Consider the following 22,871-nt stretch of genomic DNA (forward strand, 5'->3'; position numbering starts at 1 on the left):
TCCAAACGCGACGACGGCCAGTACGGACGGGAAGAATGTTCTGCACTAGCCGCCTTCGCCTTGCCGGCCTGCAAGATGCCTCTTCACGCCTCGTTTGAAGGAACCCGGGTTGTAGGAGGAGGGGACCACGTGAGCTGGTAAGGAATTCCATTTTTTGGAAGTGCGACAAAGAAAGGAGTTGCCAAATTTCTTTGTGCGCGATGGAATTGATGTCACAGTTAGGCGGTGACATCGAGAGCCAGCTCGCGTAGATCTATGAAGGAAGGGGGAAGCAGGAATTAGAGAGAATAACTCCTCAGAGCACTCGCCGTGATACAGTCGATAGAAAACGCTCAGCGCTGCTATCTCTCATAATTATAAATTTGACGAGCCAGTTGGCGTGATTGGTAGATATTTGCTTTTCGCGCCGCAGGTCGTAGGTTCGACTCCCACCCAGGGTAATTATCTATATAAGTATGTATTTACAAAAGAAAATTAGTATATCAGTTGTTTGATTTCCATAGAACGAGCTCTGCTTAGTTTAGGATCAGATAGCCTTGTGTAAAGAATGTCCTTATTATATTATAACTGCGTGCTATTTGGTTTATTATTTATTTAAGTGACAGCCAAGATGCCTCCCAAACGAGCATCGCGGTCTGAAAATGATTTGACATCATCAAATGATGTGGTATCATGAGGAGTGCTTGTCACCGTCTGATACAGATGATTTTAAGTGCCCCTATGGCTGTTAACCAAAGATTTTTTTCATTATTCTCAAGGCTTAAAGCGTAATTAGTGTATCCTATTATTATTGATCTCATTTACCAAATGTACCAAGTATATTTTGATTATTTTGGCATGTAAATATTTTAGGCTTATTACCCTACCATAGTAAAATAACTAACAAGGTTTTTAAAAATGTTAAATTTTTTTCTTATTTACGGCAGAATTTTCCTTTTTTATTTATTTGTAGTAGATCTACAATTTTATAAAACATTAAAATTAGTTGATTTCGATTAAGTTTTTGATTTATTTCAAATCTCCCATAATACCCGCACGTACCTCATAATAAAGTTGATTTCAATTTAAGTAAAATAAATATCTGACGGGTCAATACTCTTGAGTGCACGGTCGTTTGTACAAATAAATAAAATGGCCTTACTAGTCAGATTGTTTATTATTTCAAATATGGTTCAATACAATTCCGATTGGAGTGTCCCATCTACTTAACTGAAAACATGCTTACATTATTTTATATTTACTTTTCTGAAATAGCACATTAATCACGTAAAACCTATTTACCCTATAATTATGTATATCTGTTTTATATAACGTACAAAAATATTAATAACAAAAACTATAATTACTGTATTTATGGAGGCATGCATATGCAGAGGTAGTTCGGTACATTATAACATTACTGTAAAGCCGGATCAGACAAACAACCCCTAGATGGCGTTACAGCGGAAACAAAAAAAAAACTAATATTTTTAAATATTAAAACAAAAAACACAAAATGCATATAAAGGCAAATAATTGGATATATCCAATTGCAAATAAAAAAAATAAAAATATATTATGCATGTTATAATAAAAATCGATCTTTTAACCTTTTAAAATTATGCAATTATGCCATTGTTTAGGATGTAAGTAACATAGGATTAAAATCCAAGAAAATTATATAATATAAATGTAATTATGCTGTCTGGGCGCGTTTCATTACATTCTAAAAAAGAAAAAAAAAAGTTAACTTTGATCAAGCTTTACAGTTTATCGTCTTACAAGCAATACGAGCTATCTTATAAAAGAATCCATTTAGGAATTGAATACATAGAGAACAGCAATTTCTATTTACAATTATAATCTTGTCGCACAAAATACGCACTGATTATAATAATGTTTCACGATTCATGGCGATTTTAACTATTGAATGTATATGTTATAGGAACAATTGATACCTGTCTATCATATAATATTGCTGTAACGAGGTTGAGGTTTTTGTTTGTTGTTCTATTACCATATCTTACGCGACAAGAAAAATCTTACTTAAACATTTCCATATATCAAAATACATCGACAAATTAGATTCGACACAAGAGTAAAAAAAAAAAAATTCTATCGATGATCTATTATGCAATACTTTAGAAGCACTAAAAGAATAATTGAAACGCAATTTTGCTTACTACGCGTATAATAGACCGGGCTTAGGTTTAATTTTCACATTCAAAAAAAAATATTACGATATTATACTAAGCGATATCGAGCGAGATGTACTCGTGAAGTGATTAATTATAAACCCGGTCCAAAAGCTTACATTTTAAGACAGATTTAGATGGAATCTATTTTGTACACATATCGGGTATTGAGGTAGTATTGTGTAACCATCACAATCGGAGGCTGTTTCGCTTACTTATCGAGCTATCAATATAACGCATCCGTAAAATAGAACCACAATACCCTGTGCTCGATTATAACCTAATAACCTAAAGCTAGGGACAATAAGATCGCAAAGGCTACAATTATGAAAATTTTCTTTTATCAAAAATAAAATTTAGTAAAAAATGTACGTTTGTAAAAATAGTAAATATTAATGAAAATTTGATTCATATACGATTCTTAAATTTAAAATAATCTGTCTTAATACATAAAATGTACTTAAACGAGTTCAAATAGATGTCAGGATAGAGACGATTCGTATCAGGTACAATCTATAGCGTCTTTTGAGACGCTACTTTATTTACCACAAATATTATTAATCTCAAAGAAGTCGTGAAAATCTATACATTATTGCTACCTTTGCGACGAAATACACATAGAAACTGTTATCATTTTATTATGAATATAGAAGTTTTGCATAAGTACTATGACATTGAACGATGAGGTTTATATAAGACTATGTAACACCACCAAATATTTATATGCTATTTACTGTCGTAACGGAACAAAATGCACTGCGACGACGAACGTTTTAGAGACGAGACGAATTTTAGTAAGAAATACAAACAATTTATGCTACAAGTATTATTCCGTCGGTAAATCTTCGTAAAACATTAAAGTTATATCATCGTTGAGATTGTCGCAGTGTATTTTGCAGCAAAGCTAACGTTTATTGACAGTTACGCTGCGCTGTAGTCGGAAAATTTGGAACATTAATCAACCATCCACACTATCCCACAGCACAGTTTTATTTACACGAAAATATACTGAAATTCATTTACTCGAGAGTGGGTTATACTTATACATTGACGAAACACATATTAAAACTAAAACTACAGCGCAGTTACACCAAACGAGAATTAATGAAATTTCGACAGGGGAAGTACTTTATATATAGTCCGCCGTAGCAGATAATTTCGCTATCGATAGCTTTTCAAAGTTCGTTTTCGAACGAGAACAATTAGTGAAGTAACTTCCCCTTCAACTTTAATGCACTAATTTTGTAATTTCTCAAGCATGTCGTCGGTTGACTTGCTAATGCCTTTGTCACTATAATCGGTTTCAAAACCAGATTGGTATTTGTCGTCCGGCACCACTACGGGTGCGGCCGTTCCGCGTGTCTATTTCCGTCGAAGCCCAATTTTTAATCAAAAGCTAAACAGCTATTTCATAATTTTTTTTTTATATTCACATCTGACTTTTTTCCCGGATTTACCTCCATTACATTATTAAGTTCATTGAACTTATAAATACATTACAGTCTTTGGATACTTTTATCACTAAGACCCCTTCGCCGCGAAATTGTAAATAGTTTACTCTCTCGAAAATATATTTCGGAGTTCATTTCTTAGCATACATTTACCATTCATTTTTTTTTTAATACTACATTTTGTCATGCAGTAACCTGCGATCGATTCGTTTTCTCCTGTCATTTTAACGTGAGAACGTTCACGAACTTTGACCGCATATGGACATGGCTATGGTACTTTCGAATCCCTTAAAGAGATTTAAGGGTTATATCAAAACCAATAGTCAGCAATCGTTACGTTAATGTGGTTATACGATTTTCGGATAATTGTCAGTGTTCGTCCATATGGGTAAGGGTGTGGGTTATATGATAGCGTCCCTATCTAATATAACGACGTAGAATTCGTTGATACGATAATCTGCGTGCACGAGGCGTTTGACAAGCGCGAGACAAACACACAACATTACAAGGTAGGAATGGTATCGGTCTCGTGATTATCGAACTCCTTGCAATCTAATCGTAATATAATAAGAACGAGGACGCGTGGCTGTTTGTCTATCATAAATAATGTATCTTTGTACTTGCTGTTACGTTACACTCGCTAGACTTACATCTAAATATACATAAAAATATCACAGCACTATCGATTCACTTACACTAAAATCACGACGCTTTGCGTTCGCGACTTTGAATAAAATAATTAAAAAAAGGAATCGAAATTGAAATGCATGAAAATGCCACCGCTGTCTCGTTTACTCTTACCGCGAGGGTCTGGGATGTTCCAGGCCCCCCCTCCCGACATTCTCTCCTAGCTCTTGATTAATATTTGTTTCCGTGTAAAACTAGGAGAGCCAATGTTGGTGAAGTGGGCGGTGGCTACAGGATCAAGCATAATAAAATGCAAATTACAATGTGCCGCAAAATGTACCAAAATATTTACAAAAAGCCGATTTTACCGAAACATCTTAAGCCTAAACCTTTGGAAATCATTCGAAACGATTGTTTTCAACGTCGACTACGATAAACATAACTGTTGAAGAAATACTCATTAATACAGAAAAGTCTGAATTATGTTCGGTAGACAGAGACAGACGTATGTTTATCGTAGGGATCAGGGTTACAAATTTATCAAATTATATACAATTTTGAAGTTCGTCAATTAACCATCGAATTGAATCGACAATCGGCGCAAATTTAAAATACCTTAGAAATGAAGAGAAAGTGCGCGAAGCAGTCACTCCAACCTCTCATGCAAGTAAATTTCATACACGAGATACAACACAAACTCAATGAGACGACATATACGTATTTCGAACATTACAGTGTAAGCGAATATAAGACAAAACTTAACTAAATGAGGTAGCGTTACTATGAATTATGATAACATTAACCGTCTAATGTTTGGTGGGATATATGTTAAAAATGTATATCATATCAACATTAAAATAGAGCCTATTGTATAAGTGAGGTACATCATCGTTTCCGTCTGAGGTAGCTGCGGGGCCGGCCGGCGCTCCCGGCCCGGGACCGGCCGGCCGAAAGGTGTAGATACAAAAATATGTTTGTCACATTGACACTTCAAAATATATCGGTGTTCATCATCGAGAAACGACTAGACTCCAGCACGTCGGGGAACACGCGCGTCAGCAGCGGCTCCCAGCCCGGGCCCGCGTGCTTGATGGTCAGCAGCGGGTCGATGTGCAGCATGTGCTCGTCCGTCTCCGCGAACTCCGGCCCGTACTCGGCCGGCACGACCGGAGCCACCGGCGCCGCCGGGCCCATCGGCGCGACCGGACCGGCCGCCGGCGTCGGGCCGCACCCGCCGATGTCGGCCGGCAACACGTTAATGAATTCTACAATGTTTTTTAAATTCGCCGTGTCCTCGAAGATTTCCAGCTCTTTCTCGATGATGATCCGATCAATGTCGTCCGGCTCCATAGTGCTGTCCTCCGGTTCCTGGAACGTGTACGTCTCGGAGATGTCGACGTGCAGGCGAGCGTTTGTCAAGTTCCCGTCCAGTTCCGGAGCGACTCCTATGATCGATTGATTCATATTAATTTCGTTGATGTCGATTTCTGCAGGCGACTCCTCCTCGTCCAGGGTCTCCGTGCTGTCCGATTCCGACTCGTCGATTATATTCGGAACGTTTTCTGTACACTTTTTGTACTTTTTACCGTCGACTTTGTGCATTCTGCGCAAATGTTTGTGCCAGTTTGGATAGCTGGCGAACGTTTTCGAACATATGGGACACTTGTACGGCTTGGATCCAGTGTGGACGTTCAGGTGCTGCTGTAACTGACCTATTTTCACGAAACCCTTTCCACAGTAGGTGCATTTATGGTTTTTGCTTTCAGAATGAGTTTTTATGTGTTCTATGAGGCGATTCTTGGCGTTGTAGACCTTTCCACATACTTTGCAGAGGTGCAAAACTGTTTCAAAGTGCTGCGGGACATGTTTCAGGATAAGGTATTTCTCACTGTAATTTCGATTGCAGACTGGACAGATATAGAGCTTCTTTTTGTGAACGTCCAAGTGTCGTTCACATGATTTCAAAGTAGGAAACAGTAAACCGCACTGCCGACACCAGTTCTGCTGCGCACGGTGCTCACGTTGATGGGTTATCAAATCTTTTGGTGTGGAAAATCTATAAAAGAAAACATTTAATTAGACCGCTGCTAGCTTTTTGGGAATATTATAAAAAATGGCCTTCTTACTTTAAATACACAAAAGTTATTTACATTTAGTCCAGAACTTTGATTAAAATATTATCTTACATTTTTTGGCAGCCTTCCTCTGGACACATAATGCAATGGATAGCGTGAGCGTCTCGGAGATGTTCACGGAGACGCATCTCGGTGGCGTAGCGATGTCCGCACTGAAAGCACCCAAATGGCTTCCCATTGGCGTCAATATTTGCTTGGCAGGCGGACATGTGTGTCACCAGCAGGGAGAGGCGGTTGAATGTTTTATGACAAATGTCACAGCTGTAAGTTATAATTTTAATTTATTTAACTTTAATTTTATTATATTATGAATTGATTGTTTTTAAATCTTTTTTTTTCGTTTTATAATTTTTCTTTGTACATACACTCACCAGAATCTATCCTTCATGAAATGGTTATAGGAATGGTCGCTGAACACTGAGTACTTTTCAAAATGTTTTCCACAGACGTTACATGTATAGACTATATCTTCATTACCATGTTCGCAAGAAAAATGAGCATCAAACTCTACTCTATCCTTGTAAATAAGCGGACAGTATTTACACGAAATACCGCCCAACTGTTCTATATAACTTTCTTCTTTATCAAAATTTTTATGTATTATTGGTTGATCTTCGTTGTCATCACCAAAATGTTTTTTCAAATGCTCCTTAGCATTATCTCGACTTGATATATTCTCATTACAAACTGGACAAAAGTATATAGAAGCAGAGTGCAAATCTATATGTTCTTTACAGCCTTCGAGTGAATCAATTTGATTATCGCAAGCTTGGCATTTGAATGGAGGCATATCAGTATTGTTATGAATTATTTGATGCAATTGAAGCTCTTTTTTTGTTGTAAATCTGAAAAATTATATGAAAACTTTCACTTACTTTTCCCAATATTAACACCTTTAATTAAAATTTATAATTAAAACTTACTCTTTATTACATGATGAGCATTTAAATCTGTGCATTACTTTGATATGTTCCTTGAGGGATAAAGACTTTGAAAATAATTTTGAACAATGTTCACACCTGAAAGAAAAATTTTCTTACAATTTCATAAGATAGTACTATCATAAAGGTTTGTTTTGAAATTATACTTTGTTATATTTTATCTTTATATTAAATATTTAACAACTAAAACCTTACTTATAAACATTTTATAGCGAGTGATTACTTAAAAAATACTGTCTCTTAATTTTTGAAATATCAATTCAATAATGACAGAAACAGCGAATTCAGTATTTAACTAAACAGCCGCTAAGTTACATTCAATTAAATCAACTTCTTCAATTTTTATAACATATCAATGAAAGACAATATATTGGTAATTATAATTGAACTCACTTGAATCTATCTTTTATGACATGGCTTGTGTAACAGTGGCCGCGGAAACTCGGATAGCCAGCTATCTCCTTATGGCATACCACACAAGTGTACACTATATCTTTACTTCCAGTTTCATGTTTAATATAATGTGAATCATACTCTTTTTTGTTAGCATATATTATATGACATATGTGGCAGTATATACCTCCGACTAAATCAATTGTAGTGGGTTTAGGGCTCCGGTATAAAGCTGAGCTTGAGCTCTCCGGATCCATATGGGTGAGTGAAGCCATTTTAGATCTTTTTGCTGAGTGCTATCTTTTTGCTGAGTGCTATCCATTTATTAAGCATCTATGTCTGTCAAACGAGGGGTTCCATGACTGCTATGGGTAATATTTTTTTTTGACATTTTTTTGCACCTACATGTTTTGGATGTTGCTTTCGACCTTAAATATGATCAAAAATAATTAATTTTACACTTAATAGAAATTAATTAAATATACTTGCATTATCTTGAAGGACACATTAAGTAGTAGGTTTTTGTCTAACTTCTTAGATAATATAAATTTTAAATTTCAGTGTAAGGAAATATTAGTGTGTAAACAATGTTATCACAAGTTCTGAGGTCAAAGGATTATCAGTCATGTTTTTCTCGAAATATTTTAATGATACGCTTAGAATACGTTAAGAAACGATAGTGGAAAAATATTAAATTCAATTCAAATCATAATTCATTAAAAATACATGTATAAGTAGAGAGCTGTACGAATTTCCGTCCACCTCGCGACCTTGACTAAATCAGAATTATACAAAAAAAAACTACTATTATGAATCTAAGTATAAAATTATCATTAATGCACCAATTTTTTATTTTGCACCTATTTTATATTAAGTTTTGCTAAATTATACTGAAATTCCTTAAAACATCTAGTCATCAGTAAATTTGTAGGCCGATGTCCGGCTCATGTATCGCATTAAGATATAAAACATGAATTTATACTTACAAAATCGGATAAAAACTTATAAATTTGCATTGGACGTGAGTCCCACTTTACATTTTACATTACAACAGCCGAAATAAAACTTAAACGATAAAAAATGTAACGCCGGACGACAAACAACGCCAAGAAAACGTGTGAATTTTGATTTTTGACATCTGTGGAGCATCTATAGCTATAGAAAAAAAAAATCAATATTCAAATTGGATAACGCTGGTTTCACATTGTTGTTTTATATAGATTGTAGACATTTTGACTCGGGATTTTTAAAATTACCATTGTTTTTCTGACGTATTTTAAAAACAGAAAAAAATAGCATTTTATTTCTAAGAATATTAGAAATATTTGCGAGGATATGTTATTTCAAGAAAGATTATTCACACATTACGGTTTTAAATATATATTAATCCAATATCAAATGGTTAGTCTTGACAAATAAACTAAATTTTGTTTTGATGATGAAGTATTAATAGAAAGTATTTTAGTTAAAGGTTTTATATAAACGTGATTATCGACGTTGATTATTTTAGAAAATTGAGACTATAATATCGCATAGTCTGTAGTAGTCTTAACTCTCGTGTAAACAAGGTACTTTTTTTAATTGATAATAAAAAAGGATATTTATTTTAATATTTAGTTAAGAAAATATTGTTTCTAATTTTTATATCTGCACACTTGTCGGCTTTTTTTGTTTATAACTTTTATGTGTCAAAATGACATTTTGGGGATAAACAAGATTTTTGCGTCTTCGCATCTGGATTTATATTTAACAAAGTATAAATAATTTCGAAACCAAATTGTTAGTGAATTAGCGTAGCTTATAATGTAAAGTGCAATGATTATTGAAAATTTCAACAGTGGCAATTTCACTTAGCTTTAATATCGTTCGGTAAGTAAAACACCGTTAAAAATATTTCCTTATCTATACTGAGACAATTCATAACAATTTTAGAAAATTTTGGTTAAATATTTTTTGGTCATGCAAGTTTATATGATTTCTGAATAGGGAGTTGAAAGGGCAAAGCTAGTTTAAATGTTTTGTAATCAAAACGACCTGGCATCGCGCCAATGTATTCCAGAAATAAACCGTGTGAATCGCGTCCGACGTTTATATAAAAATCACGTAAAACCGCATTTTATATTGTACATATGATAAATGGAGCGGCAGCATAACCTGCATTCCAGCATCCATGGCTCCTTCAGGAGTAAGGACTCTTCCTCAACGGTTGAAAGTGATCCGCGAGAAAAAATCAAAGATTGTCTTCGAAAATTTATAGCATTTATGTTTACTCAAGTGGGTGTTGGCGCCCTTGTCGTGTGCTATGCGATATTAGGTGCTGCAAGTTTCATGCACATTGAGAAAGACAGTCCAGATGAACAGCTGGAAAATGTTATTCAGTGGAGGCAAAATTGTGTAGAGCAGCTGTGGAACATCACAAATAAATACAATGTCTTAAACTACACAGCTTGGATGTCTAATAGTAACCGAGTTTTAAAAGACTTTCAAAACAACATCACAAGTGCAATACATTTGGGATATAACGGCCGTTCTTCAGAAGATATATGGTCATTTCCAGCAGCACTTATGTACTCACTGTCAGTGTTCACTATGATTGGGTATGGCAATGTTGTACCTAAAACTGTTTGGGGAAAGATAGTAACCATTGCATATGCTTGTTTTGGAATTCCGATTTATGTACTTTATTTCTGTAACATGGGTAAAGTCCTGGCTAAGACTTTCAAATGGTTATATATCACAGCTCATGAATGTAGTCGAAGAGAAGATCCGTTGCTTGAGGATGGAGAAATACAACCCATTAAGAAGAAGATAACTGTCCCATCGACAGCTTGTCTCTGGGTGATTTCATTTTACATATTGACCGGGACAATTATGTTTGGTGCTTGGGAGAAATGGAACTATCTAGACTCGACATATTTCTGTGTGATTAGTTTATGTAAGATTGGTTTTGGTGACTTTGTACCTGGAGCGAATATAGCTGATTCTGCTGAAGGTTCTCACTTGAAGCTTGTAATAAATTTTATATATGTTTTGCTCGGTATGGGATTAGTAGCCATGTGTTATAATCTAATGTGTGAAGATGTTAGGGTTAAAGTGCGAGAGCTGAGAGAAGATTTAAAGAATTGTTTAGATGATATTACTCTAAAAATAACTGTTTGCATGAATGATACAAAATATTATCACCAGAGACAGACTAGAAATATAAAATGATTGAAACAGATACACAAATATTTTATGTTCTTTGCTATAGTTCATTAGTGTTTTTTGGATTTGTATTTATAAAATAGACAGCTAAACCAAAGATGTTCTAGTTTTTTATAATGGTGATCTGTTAGGCGGTAGTTTTAAAAAGTAATATATTTGGTTGTGATCATTACAAATATTTCAGTATTTTTTTTATATTACTTTAAAGGTATATTTTCTTTCTTAATTACTTTGTGGAAATAAATTTTCTTTCTTAAACTATTATTTTGATGTATTTTTATTTACAAATCATACATATCTCAGTGGTATTTCGCTTATATACATAAATTAATATTATATTATATTGGAAACATATCTTTTTTAAGAAATATATTCAAGAGACAATTTTATATTTTTAATGTTGGTAAATATTTTTATATATGTTATAAAGTCCTTAATGTAAATAATTCTTACATAATAATATAACAAATTAAGGTGCAGTATAGCACCCCATATGTGCAGTTATGGCCCAATTAATAGAATAGGTGGATTGTGCTCAACTTGATTGCCGGTTAGAATCTGGACAAGTGTAAGAGTATTCAATTGTACAAGTTTACTTTGTTTTTATAATTCATGTTGTCTTCAAAATTAAAGAAACTAGAAAATTCCAAATGTATTCCTGTCATATGTGTACCAACTATGCTGGAGCATAGTGGTGGATTAACCATCAAATCTTTTCCTTAATCAGCTGACGCACAGTGTGGAGAGTTACCGTAGGTTCCTCCTAATTATTATACTAAATTACGTAGGTATGTATCGAGAGTGAGCGCGGCGATGCTGCCGCTCCGTCTGCGGCGCGTGACCGGCCACGACGGTCGCGCTAACGACATCCTCTTCGTTCCAGCCGTGAGACCGCCGCTCGAACCGCAAACGCTTGTGTTCTTCGGAGGAGATGTGCAGGTTACTATTTATAATATAACGTATAGGATTTATTATTGAAAAAGCACTTTATTTTAATTATAACAATATTTTAAATACTTTTTTTTGGTGAGAATTGCATTGAAATTAAAGTCAAAAGAGATACTTTTACTGGCAACTTTGTATAAACACTAGCCTGAGAATGCGCTGCCCACACATAAATAATGGACCCACCCATTTACCTATGAGATTTAAACTCTCGTTTGTCTATGACAACACCGGCTATTTTATTAGAAACTAAATTAGCATACCAAACGCAAAAAAAAACCGAAAGTGCTGGTTACGAAGACTGGCTTGCAAAGAATAAAATTAACAAAAAATAAATGTATCAATAGAAATTGTATATTTTTTATTTCATTTTCTAAAACAGGACTATCCAGAAGTGATGCAAGCGCATCGCGACAACAGAAACTACGTAAAATGGAACCTGGAGCATACAGCACGTCTACTTGCTAACAACTACCCCACCAAGCACATACTGGTTGTGCGACCAGCCAGGTATGTTTAGTGGGATAAACTATGAATAAACTGTTTAATTTTTGACGCTAGCTAAAGCTAGTTAAGTCTCCCTAGTGGATGGCTTGGTAAAAGGCTGCAGTTCTGGGTGGTAATCCGTTGTCGGAAGTTGGCTGTGGGTTTTTTTCCTTACCTCAGAAAGCACGTAAAGCTATTACTACTGCGTCTAAACTATTTTCAGACGTGTCAGATTGCCTCTTCATTTTAGGTCACTGTTTGTAACACAAATGCATCTTCTTAATCATCCAAAAGTATATCAAAAAGTATTCACAGAAGTTCTACAATTATTCCCTAATTTTATACTTCTTTGTACTTTTTTTATTTAAATTATACAGGCAGGTCTAACACCATTCAGATCAGAATCGGAAAAGTTACCCATAAATGTTGATTGTGACACTGCCTGGAAATGAAAACATACAGGCACATACAATACCAAAATAAAAACCGGCAGGACGATACAACAAAAGCACGAACATGGAGACTACAAGAAAACATAAAACTTAACTGGTGGTAGAGCTTTGTGCAAGCTCGTCTGGGTAGGTACCACCCACTCATCAGATATTCTACTGCAAAACAGTAGTACTTGGTATTGTTGTGTTCCGGTTTGAAGGGTGAGTGAGCCAGTGTAATTACAGACACAAGAGACATAACATCTTAGTTCCCAAGGTTGGTGGCGCATTGGTGATGTAAGCGATGGTTAACATTTTTTACAATGCCAATGTCTAAGGGCGTTTGGTGACCACTTACCATCAGGTGGCCCATATGCTCGTCCGCCTTCCTATTCTATAAAAAAATACATATATAATTCAGACAAATGGCTGCATTTTGTTAAATGTATGAAACTAGCCATTAACCGCGTTTTCAAACTATTATAATATATATACTTATATAAAAATAGGTCGTATATTTGTCATTTTTTTCAAATTTAAATATCTTGTTTCAGGATAGAGTTCAAGAGTTTCAGTTGCTATGACAACTTCGTGCCCAGCAACAACGCGGGAGTACCCGACCACACGCCGACGCACAACGCACTGCACCATCTGGAGAGGTATAAGCGCATCAGCTATCTGGTTGGTTTTGGAAAAGTAGAATGGATAAAATAAAGAGTGGCTCTTTATTTTTGGCCGTAAGGGAAATCTTTAAAAGATACACGAATATATATACATATTTTTTCATAGAAAAGGTAGGCGAATGTGCAAATGGGCCACTACCATGATGGGAAGTGGTCACCACCGCCCATAGACACATAGGCATTTTAAGAAATATGACCCATCCACCACCACCACCAATGCGCCACCAATCGTGGGAACTAAGATGTTATGTCTCTTGTGCCATTTAAACTGGCTAATACTGTTCCTTTCCGGTAGAATACTATAATAGATGAGTGGCTGGTACCTACTCAGACGAGTTTACACAAATCCCTACCTTCTTTTACCGATTTTACAGTTTTTCATTCAACTCACGCAGATGTTCTCGAGCGACTTTACAATCGGTAATGTAGTTGACCCCTGAGCTAATCATATAAACCTACGTTTACTTGTTTTTTGCAGATTACTCCAAAACGTCACGAATAGATTGAAATCTTTTCCGACGCCGGAACTATTGGAAGCGGTGACTTCGGTGGTGATACCGGAAGAAATCGACATTGAGGAGTTACATGTGAGTGTTGCCATTTGCATTTGGTTAGTTTTTTGTTATAGTAGTTGTCAAAATAAGTATCGATAAACATTTATGTATAAATGATTAACTAACGAAAGGTGTTTCCATTTACCATTATACTTATTGTATATTCCAAATGAGATTTTATTACAAAAACAGTTTACTAGTAAAAACTCTTTTTTGAACAAGTGGTTCTACGCTTAAATTATACAAGTATACATTATGGCGTTCATAAAAACCACACATACTGTGTGTGCACATGCACACATAAAAACTCAGTCCACCTGACAGAAATGAAAGTTCAGATCGGAAACGTTTCATTTAGTAACGTTACATAACGTTACTAACGTTGTACTAAAATTTGACCTTTAAATTGTTTACCAATATCACGAACGAAGCTTATATTTTAATTAACAAGAATTTTATTATGTATCACGGTTATTACATATTTGCTATAAATAATACAAAAATATATAGAACAATATCCTGGGACATTTTTCACACACGGCCGTCTGATCCCAAATTAAGCTTGTATAAAGCTTGTACTATGGAAACCAGACAACTGATATACTACATATACTATTTTTCTTTTTTAAATACATACTTAAACAGATAATTACATCCAGACTCGGGACAAACAGACATGTTCATGCACACAAATATCTGTCCTGGGTGGGAATCGAACCCACAACTTTCGGCATGAAAGGCAAGTATCACCAACCACGCCAACTGGCTCGTCTGTAATTCGGTCGGTTATAATTATTGCGACATAAATATGCTGTATTATAATAATTATTATGGTAGTGGGAACTTTTTTCGTTAGTTTTTTTATTGGATATAGTCTGTATTTCTGACATATGGAATTACGGCATTTGGTGGCCGAAATATAAAGTATTTTTAGTTTACGGTTCTTTTTGTTACTATAGTATTGAAAATAAAATTTGTGTCTATCCGTGATTTCATGATTACTGCTTTTTCAAAAGTCGCTATTTACAACTAACATCCATTTGATTGAGGGGTAATCTTCAGAATGTTCAGATAAAGTTCAAAGTTTTATTTTTTCAAATTTAATTGTTAGTTTATTAATTTTGCAAACAAAATTTGCAAATTATAATATATTTTTCGTAAACATTGTTTTTTTTTTAACTAATTCAATATATCGGCCATGTTTATAAGGCTCCGTCCACATGCCAGATCCAATTCTGTGGGAATTCGTAATTATGTTTGATAAACTATTTATTTTTACCGGCGTTGATAAATTGTTTTGGTAAATTCTGGGCACTTGAGAGATATAATCTGTGGTAGTAACATCGTCAACGATGCAACGTTGCATTCGATATAATTATATTAGCGTATATATAATGTTTAAGTCCACATTGCGCTTCCGCGAACAATGCTATGTGCAACACGCCATCTTAAACTGATTTTACACTGTTCGATATGTTGGTGGTATTGGATAATTGTCTACGATTCACATATCGTTATTTTATCGTAAGTGCAAAAGGTCGTATGTAAAATTATCGGAACTTTACAGCAGAGCAAAATAACGGATTATTTCTTTATGTATTATTATTATAGTAGTAAGATTATTTATAACCTTTCTCAATATTATAATTGGGCTATTTAACACAAAAAGATTTTTCGCCAAATCGAACTGGTAGGTCCTGTTCTGTTCTGTTCTGTTCTGTTCTGTTATTAAATAATGAAATACAATACACGACTTTATGAATTTTAATTTGGAAGATAATGTAAACACAAAGGAGCTTTTGCCCAGATATTAGCGATATATGGATCCTAGTCATAGTAGAAAAGTAAACGCACCAATGGGTCACCTGATGGTGACGGTGTGGAACCTCGATACCGCTATCATACGGGAGAGTGTAGAGTGAGTGAGTGAGTAGGTGTAATCCAGTAGCGTGTGGTGTGTGCAGAGAGTGCGGCGAGCACCGCGCGGGTCCGCAGCGAGCGAGTGAGTAGGTCTAGTTCCACACGCACGACCAGCCGTCTGGGGGCGGGCCTGTAAGCACGCCACCTCTTAATAAATTGGGTCTCTGGTGGCAGCGTATTAGTAGTATCGGTCTTTGCTTGATTCAAAATACAACGATCTTGATAAATGGTCATACTAACACATTAGTTATTACCTAAACGCGTTACTCTCGTATCGAAAGTGGGCCTCTTTAGACTACTACCGTGGGTCAAATTGATACCGCTCGCGAACTCGGCTTAACCCACGTAGGCTTTATTGTTTGGAATACAGATTTGTTAGTAAAGGATCTGATAGTGTTTATGTGACCATAAAAATTGCAAATGCGCTGCGAACCATGGAATCTAAGTCTTTATGTCTTGCGTTTCTATATGGCTCACAAAACTTTTTAATTAAAATAGAGTAATTTAATTTGGTGATATACATTCCGTGTGTTTACTCTAAGCCCTCCCCCAGAGTGACTGATGCTCATAACTTTAGCCGATATATATATATAGTTCATTCCAATTGAAGGTGGAAAAAAGATAAAAACAACTTTGACTATAATTAAAATACTGAATTGTTTGCTTAACCTATTCTCTGGACCCTGGATCCTGGACTGTGATTATGTAAAAGTAATGTTTTTCAAAGTAACAGTAGGGATATATTTTTTAAATTAAAACAGAAATTAGCCAACTGCGCCAGAGATATTATAGTGCACTCTGGAAATATCATAATCCGATGGGACGGCATTCCGACACGACCGGAAAGAGTTCAGGCGCAGGACCAACGGATTTATGCGCTATCCGGGGCACGGGAGTGTACACACTTCCAACTTCCAGACTCCGGGCCGCTATTGAGAATTTTCGACAGAAAAACCCAATAACTTTTTATGGGCCCTACCTGGAATTTGAATCCAGGACCTCCGGATCTACGGCCTTACACCTAGCCACTAGACCAACGAGGCAGTCAAATTTCATTATTTTTTATAACAGCGTAAAGAGTCAAGAAATCAATAAATATAAATATAAATAAATTGGTTGGTATCTTTTTTCTCTTGCCATTGAAATGGACTATAGTTGTATACATAAATATTTATATCATGTTATATAGTCGTTCATGATAGAGCTCAATGTATATAATATATTACATTTTGCATTGAAACTTTAGTTATGTGTGCAAGTAAAATACATTAACGTTAATTTATTTGTCTAATTGTGGCTTCAATATGACTTAAAATATTTACTGCTTCTTTCTTAATATATTGTTTTATGCTTATTTTTTAATCTGTTGCATTTTAATCTAAAAAAAAAATGCTGATCTTTATATACTTCTTAATTTTTTATAAAGTAAATAGCGGTTATGGGACATATTGAATGCAGTGTATTTATCTGTTATAATAAAATAATTAAGTTTGCATTTTAAAAGCAATCTGACAAAAGCATATTAATCATTTAGTTTTCATTATTTGTAATTCGTTGTAATTTATTTGCGAAATAGACTTTGTATTCCGAATAATAAATGTGTTCATTTGTTTTTATTAATTTATAATAATGTTTTCAAACCAATTTGTAGATTCATTTGTATTGTTCTTCTACAAACTTTCGAATCGAACGTTCGAAATCATATTTGATAAATACTTTATCATTACGCTGATGTTTATTCGTTTTGATGTCTCAGAGATATCGATCCGCTGTGGTGGCGGGAGAAGTTGGCGCTGGATGAAAGCAGTCTCACGCTGGTTGGGTTCAGCAAGGGTTGTGTCGTCCTCAACCAAATCATCTACGAGTTCCATTACACGAAGACCTTGACGCCGGGCGATGCGCACATGATGAAGTACTTGGGTTTTATTCGCTTTCATTCTTTATTTTAAGAATACCAAGCCAAATAATTGTAGTCAAAAAATGACAATTTCGAAATAAGTTGCTCAACAAAATAAGCCCATAGTGGAGAACGTGTTACGTATGTAGTCAAATCAGCTTGAAGGCATTTTTGCGCTTGCGTTGTGGACCGTCAGCAGATAAATAAATAAACAAATACTTGTTTTTTTTATGAATTTCTTCAACTCCAAACTCTTCGTACTCAACCTCATCCTCGCTTTCACCCCATAAACCAAGCATCTTAACAATAATTCGCTCTGTTATTGTATCTAAGGCCTCGTCTCAATCATGAAATTACTTTTCCTCTTTAATATTTTAAATATATAAAAAAAACATTTCTTAATTTCTCTACAGTTACGACATAAAAATTTTCCTCACCTAATCTTATTGAAGCATTCATATTGATGGCACTTTTGCGACGTAAATTTTCATATAATATAAAATAAATATTATGAACGAATTAGTAGAAAAATAAATATAGATACAATTACACTTTTAACGTTATTCATGCGAGAATTCGAGGCACGAGGTAGCTAGTCCAAACTGGTTTCTTTCGGTTTTAGTCACCGTGTGTATGACACTACTACAAACGTAAAAACGTCTCCAAGCTGATTAAACTGTATGTATGTATCTATGTACGCCGTCGTGTTCACTCATGTATTTATGTTTGATTGTTGTGAGCGAATATGTTTGTCTCAGTATTATATTTTCTATTAACTTATGGAAGAGGATGCCCTTGGCATGGTATATTCGCTTACTTTAGACAAGTAAACGCGTGGTGCAGGTTCATGGGTCGCGTGGACAGCATGTATTGGCTGGACGGCGGACACGCGGGCGGGAAGAACACCTGGATCACGTCGCGCAGCCTGCTGGAGACGCTCACCAGGCTCAGTGAGACTTGCACTTGTTCTGCCATAAAACTGTGCTCGTTTCAGAATTCAGTTTAAAGAAAATGCTATTGTTCTTCCATTTATTGATGTATAAATATATCGATGCAATATGAAAGTCGAGATGGCCCAGTGGTAAGAACGCGTGAATCTTAACCGATGAACGTGGGTTCAAACCCGGGCAAGCACCTCTGAATTTTCATGTGCTTAATTACTGTTTATAATTCATCTCGTGCTTGACGGTGAAGGAAAACATCGTGAGGAAACCTGCATGTGTCTAATTTCATTGAAATTCTGCCACATGTGTATTCTACCAACCCGCATTGGAGCAGCGTGGTGGAATAAGCTCCAAACCTTCTTCTCAAAAAGGGAGAGGAGGCCTTAGCTCAGCAGTGGGACATTTACAGGCTGTTACTTACTTTACTTTTAATATGAAAAAATTACTGACTTAAAATTCACAAGTTGTAACACAGGACTGTGTTATATCTATTCAGTCAGTGTCCAAAAGCACACAACTAAGAATGACCAGTCGCTGGACTAACGCTTAAATAGAAAAAAAACAACTGTGTTTTCGCTCACACTTGAACACGATAATATTGCATCTATATTTAGTCCCTGAGATTTGTCACCGTTTCCCGAATCGGTTAGGACTCATTCACATTTATTATACACCATTCTGCATTTAAAGTAAAAATATGGAAGTCGTATATTTAAAAAAAGTATTCGTGTAATTGACAGACGTGAACGTGTTTATTCACGTGAGCCCGTACCAGGTGCAAGACGAGAGCCGACCCTGGATTGGGCGAGAAGAGAAAACATTCACCAGTCTATTGAAGAAACTGGGTGCTAAGGTGAGTTCAGTGGTGAGTGGTGTGCGCACGAAACGGATACGTTGTCAACATGGGTATTTGAGTTGACGTTACTCACTACCACATTTAGGACCACTATGGTCAACATTAGGCGTAAAATTTGGTACTTATCTTGGAAATTATGAAAACAGTTCATTCGGATGGATTAAGAATTTTCATAGTTTTAAGTTCAGTTTTTGTTCACTGGTGGTATAGCTTTGTGCAAGCTCGTCTGGGTAGGTACCACCCACTCATCAGATATTCTACCGCAAAACAGCAGTAATTGGTATTGTTGTGTTCCGGTTAGAAGGGTGAGTGTACCAGTGTAATTACAGGCACAAGGGACATAACATCTTAGTTCACATTTTTTACAATGCCAATGTCTTTTTGCGTTGGTGACCATTTATCATTAGGTGGTCCATATCCTCGTCCGCCTTCCTAAACAATGAAAAAAAGTATGTTTTTTTTTGGGACAGGTCAGCAGGTATCTTCACGAGCAACCGGGCACGCCTCACTCCCTGCACATGCACTTTGAAGTGCTCGCCAATTTCAAAAACGTTCAGGACACCGCGCCGAGCAACCTGCCCGACACGTCAGATGAAGATCCCTAAGTAACTGTGGCTATATCACTATTGTAGTCCATGGAACAGTGAGTATAGTGGAAAGTAATATTATATATCCATATAATAGTATTATGTACCTTTCAATAATTACGAAAACAGATCTTGCATATGTGTTTTAAAATTTTATTTGTATGTAAACTGAGAAAAATAAGAGATATTTCTAAGAAACTGGTCCACACTTCTGGTGACCCAAGAGCTTATTTAGCCCGAAGGCTGAGTCTAGCGGTGCAGAGAGGCAATAGTACCAGCGTCTTGGGTACAATGCCACAGGACAATCTTTTAGACGGCGTGTTTTTGCATTAAATTTGTAATGTGTATTTTGTTCTTTTTATTTTAATTTTGTATTTTATAAAAATGTATGTAAATTATAAATTAAAAATTAAAATGGGTTTTTCAAATTTTGATTTACAAATAAATTAAATAAAACTGACCGTTTTATTATAACTTATAGTCTGTGCCGTGTTGTACTCACTGTTCTATAATTAAAATAATATTGAATACAAGATCTTTGCATAAAAAAAATTTCTAATGTGAAACTTTTTAATCAACAGATGTGGCTTTAGAATTAATATTCAATCAGATTATCTTATAAATATATATCAGAGATATATTAATTAGTTAAAAAAATTGTGTTTAGATACAAAGACAAATTATATTGTAGCCAGTGAGATTTAACAAAATTTCTAATGACTAAGTATTATTAAAAGTTTTAGTTAGTATATAGATGTATATTGAAATCTACGATGGATTAGCCATGATTTTTATTTTTACAATTGTATAATGTTTTAAAAAAGCTCAATACATAGTTTTTGATGTTAAAAACTCTTGAGACGAAAAGGAGATAATAAAGTATGGGAATTTTTAAAAAATATTTTTACTTGAAAATTTTATGACTTTCGACAGATTTATTATGTATTTATCATTTAAAAAATGCCATATAGATAATGTTTTTCTAATTTGCCGATTCGTAAATTGTACAAATTTTAATTACTCTCAAATGTTCTAATATTAATATTTTCTAGTTTACTCTACATGAAACTACTAACTACTTTTATTGATGGTTGTATTTGTGTGATCTTAGTCTTAACTAAATAATTTATATTTTACTGTAATAAATACTTAACATGGTTATTTTTAATTAATAAAGTTATTATGATATATCTTTTTAATCACAAAAATAAAATCACTCGAAACTTACTATATATATATATATTTATCGAAAGATTCGTGTAACAAGAGTAACTTTTTAGTAAATAATATTTTTGAAATGACATATTTTAACTTATTCGTGTACATTCCATTTTATTTTAACTTGTACAAAACGTTAATAAATCTACACGAATATGAAAAGCCTTTAAAAAAAATATAATATCTGATGATTCTAGTTTTACTAAGAAACTATTAATTGTTGTATATATATAAAAGGAATATAATATTGTATGAAGTACTCATTTTATTCTTTAAGCCACACCTTTGAATTGGTTTTATTTAGATTTTGTACAACTTCTAACGAGATGGACTAATGACATTACCCTATATAATGATCATTAATTAGATTCAAACAATGGACAAATTGATATGTGTAGTAATGTATATACATAAGTACAAGTAGTTGTATTGTGAGGCAGAGGTAATAAGGTAGGGCCGGCGAGGCCCTAGGCCTCGTCTAGTGCAGAACATTCTTCCCGACTGTACTGGCCGTCGTCGCGTTTGGACTCTACTACCACTTACCATCAGGTGGAGTAGAGGCATTTGCCCTCCCGGCAAATATAAAAAAAATATATATTAGATTTGCTGGCCAGCAGTAAACGGCTTAAATTTTATTTTTAATAGAGGGCTTTATAATAAAATATTTGATGTATACCGGCATCATATTTATGTAAATAAGTCTACATAAAGTTTCGATGATCGTGTACAAAATTTCAGTGTATCAGTATTTATAGTCTGTATGTAATAAGAAACAAATATTCTATTTAAACAAACTAAATATTCGAAAATTAAATCCTATTTTCAATGTAATATTGTAGTTTTAATATTTCTATAACCCTAATCAGTGCTTCGTTATCTATCGTTTATGTTGCTTATGTCTCGATCAGCGCAGATTCCAATTCGTTTTATGTCATTCGAGCGTTTGACTTGGCTTGAGTAGTCGTATCTTGCGAGTCGGTCAGTTGGTTTTTATATTTGCAAACGCTTGTGTGGCGTTAATATGTAACTTATTATCACTATAAAGTTCACAAAAAGTAGCAATAATTACGTGTACCAGGATATATATTTGTATTACCCTTCCATATTTATTTATTCTAATATTATAAATGCCAAAGGAAATGTCTGTTATGTTTTCACGGCTAAACCATACCGTTTTTATTATATCTAGTACGAAGTAAGCTTAAACCCCAAGGAAGGCCATGGGCTACAAGCTGTACTCAAACTGCGTCCCGCCGGGCTTTTGTGGTTGGCCCGCTTGATGTTACTTTGTTTTGAACTATTTTAAATTTCAAAGGTTTTTATTAACACCTAAATAATTTGAATTAAACAACAGTTTGTTGCCACGGACACTGCAAGTGTTTGAAACGTCACGTAATGAAAAACACAACTAAACGGATTTATCGC

At 34.8% G+C, this 22,871-nt stretch overlaps 3 protein-coding genes across 3 annotated transcripts; 2 read left to right on the forward strand and 1 right to left on the reverse strand.

Moving 5' to 3' along the window:
• Positions 1 to 1,137: 1,137 nt before the first annotated feature.
• Positions 1,138 to 8,855, reverse strand: LOC126772998 (zinc finger protein 808-like). Its single transcript, XM_050493604.1, has 6 exons — positions 8,708 to 8,855; positions 7,722 to 8,149; positions 7,311 to 7,406; positions 6,759 to 7,232; positions 6,439 to 6,648; positions 1,138 to 6,308 (listed from the first exon to the last, which is right to left on the reverse strand). The coding sequence occupies exons 2-6, from the start codon at positions 7,994 to 7,996 to the stop codon at positions 5,243 to 5,245; spliced, it is 2,121 nt and encodes a 706-aa protein (XP_050349561.1). The 5' UTR covers positions 7,997 to 8,149; positions 8,708 to 8,855; the 3' UTR covers positions 1,138 to 5,242.
• Positions 8,856 to 9,421: 566 nt separating this feature from the next.
• On the forward strand, positions 9,422 to 22,277 carry LOC126773028 (mitochondrial protein C2orf69 homolog). Its single transcript, XM_050493649.1, has 10 exons — positions 9,422 to 9,590; positions 11,714 to 11,864; positions 12,253 to 12,380; positions 13,342 to 13,446; positions 13,949 to 14,057; positions 15,989 to 16,026; positions 17,701 to 17,856; positions 18,685 to 18,791; positions 19,526 to 19,638; positions 20,112 to 22,277. The coding sequence occupies exons 2-10, from the start codon at positions 11,739 to 11,741 to the stop codon at positions 20,244 to 20,246; spliced, it is 1,017 nt and encodes a 338-aa protein (XP_050349606.1). The 5' UTR covers positions 9,422 to 9,590; positions 11,714 to 11,738; the 3' UTR covers positions 20,247 to 22,277.
• Positions 9,642 to 11,115, forward strand: LOC126773027 (TWiK family of potassium channels protein 7). Its single transcript, XM_050493647.1, has one exon. The coding sequence runs from the start codon at positions 9,858 to 9,860 to the stop codon at positions 10,929 to 10,931; it is 1,074 nt and encodes a 357-aa protein (XP_050349604.1). The 5' UTR covers positions 9,642 to 9,857; the 3' UTR covers positions 10,932 to 11,115.
• Positions 22,278 to 22,871: the final 594 nt, after the last annotated feature.

Source organism: Nymphalis io, chromosome 13, assembly GCF_905147045.1.
Source record: "Nymphalis io chromosome 13, ilAglIoxx1.1, whole genome shotgun sequence".
Lineage (NCBI taxonomy): Eukaryota > Metazoa > Arthropoda > Insecta > Lepidoptera > Nymphalidae > Nymphalis > Nymphalis io.

Coding starts and splice junctions, on each gene's coding strand:
- LOC126772998 (XM_050493604.1), bottom strand. CDS start 7,996: ATGGCTTCACTCACCCATATGGATCCGGAGAGCTCAAGCTCAGCTTTA. Junction 6,649..6,758: donor TTCATGAAGGATAGATTCTG/GTGAGTGTATGT, acceptor TATAACTTACAG/CTGTGACATTTGTCATAAAA. Junction 6,309..6,438: donor GAGGAAGGCTGCCAAAAAAT/GTAAGATAATAT, acceptor TTTCTTTTATAG/ATTTTCCACACCAAAAGATT.
- LOC126773027 (XM_050493647.1), top strand. CDS start 9,858: ATGGAGCGGCAGCATAACCTGCATTCCAGCATCCATGGCTCCTTCAGG.
- LOC126773028 (XM_050493649.1), top strand. CDS start 11,739: ATGCTGCCGCTCCGTCTGCGGCGCGTGACCGGCCACGACGGTCGCGCT. Junction 14,058..15,988: donor TCGACATTGAGGAGTTACAT/GTGAGTGTTGCC, acceptor TGGTGTGTGCAG/AGAGTGCGGCGAGCACCGCG. Junction 19,639..20,111: donor TGAAGAAACTGGGTGCTAAG/GTGAGTTCAGTG, acceptor TTTTTGGGACAG/GTCAGCAGGTATCTTCACGA.